The 8,452-nt window shown below is 48.6% G+C and overlaps 1 protein-coding gene across 1 annotated transcript in view; it reads right to left on the reverse strand.

Annotated features, from left to right (window-relative positions):
- TMEFF1 (transmembrane protein with EGF like and two follistatin like domains 1) overlaps positions 1-4,995 on the reverse strand; it is a gene marked incomplete at its 3' end in the record, with an annotated part of 117,055 nt that extends 112,060 nt beyond the window's left edge. The window contains exon 1 of the mRNA XM_079533036.1: positions 4,779-4,995. Coding sequence (XP_079389162.1) covers positions 4,779-4,962 — 184 coding nt within the window. The 5' untranslated portion in view covers positions 4,963-4,995. The remainder of the gene's footprint in view (positions 1-4,778) is intronic.
- Positions 4,996-8,452: the final 3,457 nt, after the last annotated feature.

The following is an 8,452-nucleotide window of genomic DNA, read 5'->3' on the forward strand; positions in this document are numbered from 1 at the left end:
TAAAGAGTATGCCTGCTGCAGCAGTTAAGCACAGATAAAAGCCAGGCTTGAGGCTACATCAGATTCTGGCTGACAGAGTCACGCAGAGCTCAGGCACAAACAAGGGCGAGCTCTGGCAACAGCGAGCGTCTGAGGTTTATGTCATCCCACATTGTTTTCTTGTGGACCAGGTGGACTGGGCACAGCTTTATGTTCTTCCCTTGCACGGACAGGGAAGGGACAGAACGGATCCAAGCTTCGGATAGTGCAGAAGCCTAGACCGATAAAGATGTACGCACTACTCGCTTTGGCCAACCCACTCTTCAGCTCAGCTTTTCACTTCACAGAGTAGATGTTATCAATGTGAGTAGCTTTAGACTCCTGCTTATCCTAAGGAAAAAGGTGAAGTACTCAACTGCAATAGCTCATATATAATAGATAACACATCAGAAAATAGTGATATTTTATCCTGGTTTGAACTCTAAAACTGCAATTAGCCAATAAATGTAAACAGTATTTTTGAAAGAGAGCCTATCCTGGACATATCCTAGATGCTACTGAGATTGAAAACCTTGCAAAAGCAACTGAGAAGTCACAAGCACCGAGTTTGTGCCTCAAACATTTTGCTCCTAACTCTAACAGATTCTTGTTTACTAAGTTTTTGGCACTTACTTTTTAAGCTTCTCAGTGTCTCATCCTGTTAACTATCAAACAGTTTTGGAAGGAAGGAGACATAGCAAAGGCAAGGGCCACACTCAAGGAGAGAGAAAAGCAACATATTTCAAGCATCGCTACTTTGGTTCGGCTTCAGTGACCTTTGTTTTTACCACTTCCTACAATCCCCACAAGCTATTAAGCACTGAACAAGTCAGCAGCACTAGCAGTCCACACAGAAACTACAGATGATGTGTTATTCTTCACTGCTGGTCCTTGATTACTGAAGGTAATTTAAAAAATATGTTGTTAATATTATCATGTAACATATTTTAAAAATACATTACATGCACCACATCAAAGTAGTAAAGAGATGACTTGTGCAGATAATTTTTTTCTTAATATGTTTATGCTGTGCCACTTCTGCTGACACAGCAATGATAATCTTGGGGATCCTTGCTATTGTGCCTGGAGAACAGACTTGATATCATCTAACAAAATAATAGAAATAAAGAGTGGCTAATTGAACGACCTCTGCTGCATGACAAGGATATGGGGAAACAACAATATCAGCAGGAGAGAACAAGGACAAAGACTTTCAAATTCTGAATGATGGCAGATTCATCAGTGCTAGAAAGCAAACAAGAAGAGAGGACCAAACAAAAAGAGATCTTTTTTATCTATGTTACTACATGCATCTCTAGCAACAGTGACAGAAGACATATTTTAAATGCACTGCTCCCTCCTTGAGTGTGTGCAAAAATGAACAATTAGTGTAATTTCTCTCCTTTGCTGTTATACTACTTGGAGTTATTATCATGTTCTGGGGATGCTCCCGCCTTATCTGCATGAGACTGCCATCTCCCGTTGCTCTTCCTGCTCACCTTCTGTGCCCTTCCCAAATCTTCTATCTCTAAAGCTCTGCTCACACAAGGAGCAAGCACACAAGCACAAACATGCTTTGACAATGTACATACAACGTGGCTAATTCTTGTTATCCTTTGTGAGTTGTTCCCATTCTCAGCTTTCTATCTTTTCTCATGCAGCTTCCTTACTCCCTTCTTCTCATGTACTGGTCAACCAATACTTTCCACTCCCATCCCTTCTCAGGACCCTCTTGCTGCCCAGCATCACGATGCTTTCAATCCACCTCTGATGTCTACTCTTCCCTTCTCATCCTACCATATCATAATGCATGAATTTTGCTTGTGCTTGCTGTACTCCTGATGGTTCACCACTTGATGTTCCCTGCTTCACCGCTCTCTTTTGTCCATTTTCACATTCTCTGTCTAATTTACTCTGTGAATTATTTCAGGGTAGAAACCATTTTTTCTAAAGCATACTGAAACTTAAGGTAATGTGTATGTGATGAAGGATTGCTACGCTATAGCTTTCTCTGCTGTTCTGTCTAAAAATTTATAAGCTTTTTGACAGCTTATAGTTCCATGCTCAATAAACAGCACATCATACTCTCCACTATCACCCTACACACAGGATGGATACTTTCCTTTGTCCAGCTCTCCCCTTTCCTCTCTCTAATCAACATTTTCCATCTACTTCCATCTTCAAGCTATTTCAGAGACCTTATGATTGTTGCAAAGAAAGACTTTAATGCTCCTCAGAAGGGTAATCCTGTAGAAGACCATGTGTCCTTTACTTTTCCTTGGCCTCATCCAGTCCTCAATAAGCTATTTTGAAACAATTTTATCTTTACAGACATTGTTCAAAGAGACTTTAAGAAACCAAGGGCAGCATATGGCCTATAAGACTCATAGGAAGTGTGTGAAATCATCCCAACAAGCATATATGATCACATAAAGGAAGGAGCAGCTGAAATGCATACCAGCAGAGATATATTGCTGCTAACTGGAATCCCGAGTGCTCAAATTTAAAGCAAATCTTACTGCAATGCACTGAATTTGGGCAGTTGCAATAAAATGAACCCCCGTGGCTGCAACACACCTCACACAGGGGATCCATACAGATTGAAACTGAAGAGTGCAGCGTGGAGATTCCCAAATCCAACTCACAAACTAAATCTATTTTATACTTCCTTTCCCAATCCTTATTGAGGACAAGACTACCAGAGCAGATAAGCAGCAATCACACCATCCTGCTTACAGCCATTGGGTACCAGAAGCGCTGCACAAGATGACTACAAGTAAATCTGGCAATAAGATAACACCTCTAAAACATCAACCCTAACATTTGGTGCCTGTTCTCTTTTACAGAAACAAAACAAAACAAAACCTACATCCCACCAACTGTTTTATCCAGCATTCTAATTAAAATCAAGTTATTTCAGTTTTCTCACTTAGCGAAGCAGGACTGACAGATAAACAAATGCACAGAAGTCCACATCACATCACCAATTAATGGCAGCTATGTCCAAATTCTCTGTTTCTTGCTCTAATTGCTTGATTATATGATCCTCCTTTGGCCATTGGCAAGGCATGATGCCATTATATCAGAATTTAACAAAAGATGGAACTGCAATGCCTGGGCAGAAGGGAGAGAATCAAGGCTAGAAAAGCCATCTGAATTTTTATGTTATCTGCCCATGTTGTCCACCTTGCAGTGCTCTTTTGCTACAGCAAACTCTTTCTTTAGCAGCATGCTCCAGAGGAACTAAGGAGAGGACTTCAGCATTTCCTAACAATTTAACAGAAAATAAAGGTAGCTACATAACCGAGTGGTGAGGAAATGCTACAGCCTCAGGGACCAACACAAAAAGTTTAAGAAACTGCTCCAGGGCATTCGGTCAACCTGATACAAACATCAAAATGGCAAAGTAATAGCCAAGGTCTGGATTCCGCTTCTCTGAGCACAGAAAGTAATTATGTGAGTCCCAACTTTTGAAGAAAAAGCTGTCACAGAATTCTAAGTTTGTTGCTCTGCGCAAACAGTGAGGTGAGCAAGGCAGTCCACCGAGAACTGCTGATGCTCCACGTGTACAGGGAAGTCATCTCTGTCAGGAAGGGACCTACCTGGTAAAACTTAATGAAGCCGTATTGGGATGAGCAAAGGGAAAACCTGTCCCAGACACCACGTATTGATATCAGGCTCTTTAAAATCAACGAGGAAAACCGAAACATCGCAATCATGTGTGAAGCAATTACCACACAACAGAACCTGACTACTACTGCCTTTTTAAGCATAACTTTTCTTCCACATTTTTACAGTGACACCACAACCAGTGCCTGCCATACGTGTTGTAGATGGCATGTATATCTGCTTCGGCCTTTTTGTACTTGATGGTGTCAGCCTGGATGCCCTCTTCCAGCAGTGTCCACACATCCCACATTGTCTTAGAAACTTCCTCCGATATTTCTGATATTTCACACTCCCCCTCGCTAATTTATGCCCCTGCTCTCCTCCAACGACCCATACGTCTCTGACCGCTGAGCCGCTAATGCCGGCGACACATTGACCTATTAACCCCTCCTAAAGAACGACCACAGTATTCCTGCAAACACAATACAGAAGTCAGGCAGCCGCACCGCAACGGCGTTGCGGTACAACGCGCGGACGACCAAACCGGATGAATTCAGACCAAATAAGCACACCGAGTGCGGGCGGCGGTGAGGTTTGTTCCTCACTTTGTCACGGCTGCGGTCCGGAGCCTCGAGGACGGAGCTCCCCGTGCCTGGGCTCAGTTCCGCGTCCGCTGCACACAATGGGGCGGGAGGCACGGAGCCGTTCATCGCCTCGGAGAAGGCACGGAGCGGCGCGTCGGTCCTTTGTGGGGAGCGGCGCTTCGGAGTGGGGGAAAGAGGACGACCTGCCCTCACCAGGAGGGGCTGGAGGGGAGAAACGTGCCCTGCTAGCGAAACGGAAACTTCATACGGTATTTACTTTGCCCCGCTTTACAAACGGCCAAATCCCTCACGATGCACGATGATGCGCTGCTGTCACGCCGAACCAACGCGCTGAAATCGCACCGCGCCAGCATCTCTCCATCTATCTGTCTGTCTATCTCTCTAACCATGCACGGAGCCAGCCCCATCCCAGCGGCGCTCGGCCGCCCGTCCCTCTCCCCGCGCAGCGCCCAGCGAAGCCCCCGGGGCAGCGTCTCCCCTTTGTTTTCCTCCGCGCCGCTCCGCTCCCCCACGTGCACGCGTGGGCAGGGCGGCGCGGGGCTTTACCTGAGCAGTTGCCGCCTTTCCCTTTGCCGCCGCCCTGGCACTCGCCGGCGGCCAGCGGGTGAGAGGCGCGGGCGGCGGGCAGCGCCGAGAGGGCGAGCAGCAGCAGGGCCGAGGCGCAGCACAGCCCCCGCGGGGGTCCCGCTCGCGGCGGCGGCCGGGCGGCGGCCGGGCTCTCCGCCACCATGGCGAGGGGCGGCGGGGGAGCGGCGGGATGGCGGCGGCAGGGCCCGCAGCCTCAAGCGGAGCCCGCGGCGCCGCCCGGGCGGGACCGTCCTTTCTCCGCCGCGCCGGAGCGCACCTTCAGCATCCCCGCGGGGAGCCGCCGCCGCCGGGCAGGGCCGGGCAGGGCGTTGCGGGACTCGGGAGCGGTACCCCGGCCGCGCTCCTTTGTGCGCGGCGCCCGCCGCTCCGCCTGCAACAAAGGGAGCGGAGCCCGGCGGTGCGCTGCCGCCGCCGCGCAGGGGGAGGAGGAGGAGGAGGAGGAGGAGGAGGAGGAGGAGGAGGAGGAGGGAAAGAAGAAGGGGGGGAGGGGGAGGAAGGAGCGAGCGGCACACGTGACGGCAGCCCCCTCCCCCGGCCGAGGGGAGCGAGGGGCTACGCGGGAGGCGGGGGGAGGACGGCTGCGGTCCCACCGCGGGGAGCGGCCGGAGCGCTTCGCTGCGAGCCGTGGGGCAACGGCGGAGTGCGGAGCCCCGCTCGCTTGGCGGGGGCGTTCCAAGCCGATGGGTTGGGGTCGGGGCAGGGATTCGTAACCCAGGGCTTTTAACCGCCTGTGTTGTTTTTTTTTTTCCCCGGTCACCTGCGAGGGGATGCTCGGCGGCCGGCAGCGCAGGACGGGTATCCCAAGAGCCGGCTCAGCGCCTTGCTGAAAGTTGGGGGTGAACTGACAGCGCCGTCACCATTTTTACATAGGGAAAGCGCAGACAGTATCTGTGCCTTCAACATGGTGTTTTTTTTTTCCGCTGTCACTTATACTGTATGCAAGTTTTTTAGCCCTCTGTGCAAAGCATCCCTCTGTGGGAGCAGAGTTGCCCATTTCTCTCTGTTGCTGCTGCTGCTGCACGCCGCCTTCTTGCCCCAAGACCTGTGTGGTGGGACCTGAGCGTAGCCTGCCATCAGAGCAGCCCCAAGTAAGATCACAAACATAGCCGTGGGTGCAAGGAAGTCAGGCTGTTGTCTTCTTAAATGTGATGACAAGCTGCGTCCTGGACCATTAAAACCGAAAGAGCTGTTTCCTTCCGGCATACACGGAGCTCAGTGCCGACTGCCCCTGCAATGTAAACGTTTTTCTGTAATTATTCGCTCCCTTTGTTCGCTGTGATGCCAGATGTCAGCAGACCCCCGCTCCTCAGTGAGGTGCAACACGTTAACCTGCTCTGCTGGCACCAGGCGCCGAGCGAGGTTAGTTAAAGCTTGCTCAGATGTCTGTGTGCTGCAATCTGCTCTGCTAAGTGGATAAACCCCTTGGATCATTAGGCTGTGGGGCTGGCACAGAACTCGTGTTTTGAGGCTAGCACTTTTTTTTTTTACTGCTATCGTAGAATCATAGAATCATAGAATGGCCTGTGTTGAAAAAGACCACAATGATCATCCAGTTTCAACCCCCTGCTATGTGCAGGGTCGCCAACCACCAGACCAGGCTGCCCAGAGCCACATCGAGCCTGGTGTTGAATGCCTCCAGGGATGGGGCATCCACAACCTCCTTGGGCAACCTGTTCCAGTGCATCACCACCTTCTGTGTGAAAAACTTCCTCCTAATATCCAACCTCAACCTCCTCTGTCCCAGTTTAAAAACACTCCCTTGTCCTACCACTATTCTTGGTCTCCTCCTATAATTCTGGGACCAAGAGTCCCAGACACAGTTTCAATTCAGCTTTCTTCCACACACAGCTGACATGAACTATAACATTTTTTTCACAGATTATTGCAATGGATGAAGTCTCTTCAGTGTCTCCCAAGACAACTTTTTCTTCATACAGGTAGTATGCTTTGTATATGCCCAAATCACAGCAATGTTCTGGGATCATGCTGTGAGTAACTAGTACAGGTGACTACTTCTCCTTGTCTGTCATTCACAGTCTGTAATAAAAATGCTTTTTATAAATGTCTAAGTGCATGACCTTATTTTTTCTGTTATTGAATTTCATCTCATTTTTTGTCCTTCCAGTTCCCAACAGGATGTAGCTACTGGAGGACCAAGCCCAGAGAGTGGTGATGAATGGAGTTTGTTAGATCCAGCTGGTGACCGATCACAAGTAGTGTTCCCCAGGGATTGGGAACACAATATTAAATGGAACATATTAAATGGAACACGAGTAGTGTTCCATTTAATAGCTTTATTAATAACCAGGGACAAAGGGATTGGGTGCACCCTCAGTAAGTTCGGAGATGACACCAAGCTGGGAAGAAGTGTTGACCTGCCTGAGGGTAGGAAGGCTCTACAGAGGGATGTGGACAGGCTGGATTGCTGCGCCAATGGCATCCTGGCTTGTGTCAGAAACAGTGCAGCCAGCAGGAGCAGGAAGATGATATCCCTCTGTACTCACCTCTAGTGAGCCCATACCTCAATACTGTGCTCAGTTTTGGGCCTCTCAATACAAGAAAGACATGGAGGCCATGGGAATGTGTTCTGAGATGGGCAATGAAGCTGCGAGGAGTCTGGAGCAAAATCTTATGGGTAGCTGGAAGAACTGGTATTGATCAGTCTGGAGAAGAGGAGGCTCAGGGGAGACCTTATCCTCTCTACAATCACCTGAAAGGAGGTGGTAGCAAGACAGGGTTGGCCTCTTCTTCCAGGTGGCAGTGATAGGACAAGAGGGAATGGCCTCAAATTGCACCAGGGGAGGTTCAGGTTGGATATTAGGAAAAATTTCTTCTCAGAAAGGATGTCCAGGGAGGTGGTGGAGATGTCCCTGGAGATGCTGAAGAACCATGTGGCTGTGGTACAGAGGGACATGGGTGGTGGGCATGGTGGGGCTGGGTTGGGCTTAATGACCTTAGGGGTTTTTTCCTGCCCTATTCATTCTGTGGTTCTATGCTATCTTGGAGATGTTCTGAATCTCATTTGCCCTGACAGTCCTGCCCAGAGCACTCCGGCTTTCATGTTTATGCAAATACATGCAAATTAAAACTCTTGGTCCCAGGACAAACTTTAAGAAACAGTAATAGCGACTTTTCCCAGTTTACACGTTCCCCTTCCAGGGCTGCATGTTGTCATTTGCAGTGAAATCCCAGCTGAATTTGCAGCTTTGTTTCAGTTTCCCATCTCTTTCAGCTTAACTAGGCAATCCCTGTGTGGCATCACATGAAAGCTTTTAGCAAGTCCACACAGACTGTAAGTAACTCTCATGAGGTTTGCGGTTTTTTGGTAGCTTGGGTGTTTTGTTTTGTTTTTGTTGTTGCTGTTGCTGTTGCTTTTTGCTGGACTCCTGGGATAAAGGCTAGAAAAGCCATGCCTGAGTTGTGCTATCTGTCTGGAGACCTCTTTAGCTCAGCTTTAAGTGAGTGATACAGTCACACTTGATTGGCAAATTCACACTGTGCCAGCTGGGTATTCATTCTTATTCTGTTCTCTGATATATATGTTTAAAAAAAAAAAAAATCCCAAACCCAAAAAGCACTAAAAAAAATCTAAACAGTTTCCTGCCAACCAAAGTAAAAGAGTTCTAGAAGAG

The sequence above is a fragment of the Tetrao urogallus genome, assembly GCF_951394365.1.
Source record: "Tetrao urogallus genome assembly, chromosome: 3".
Lineage (NCBI taxonomy): Eukaryota > Metazoa > Chordata > Aves > Galliformes > Phasianidae > Tetrao > Tetrao urogallus.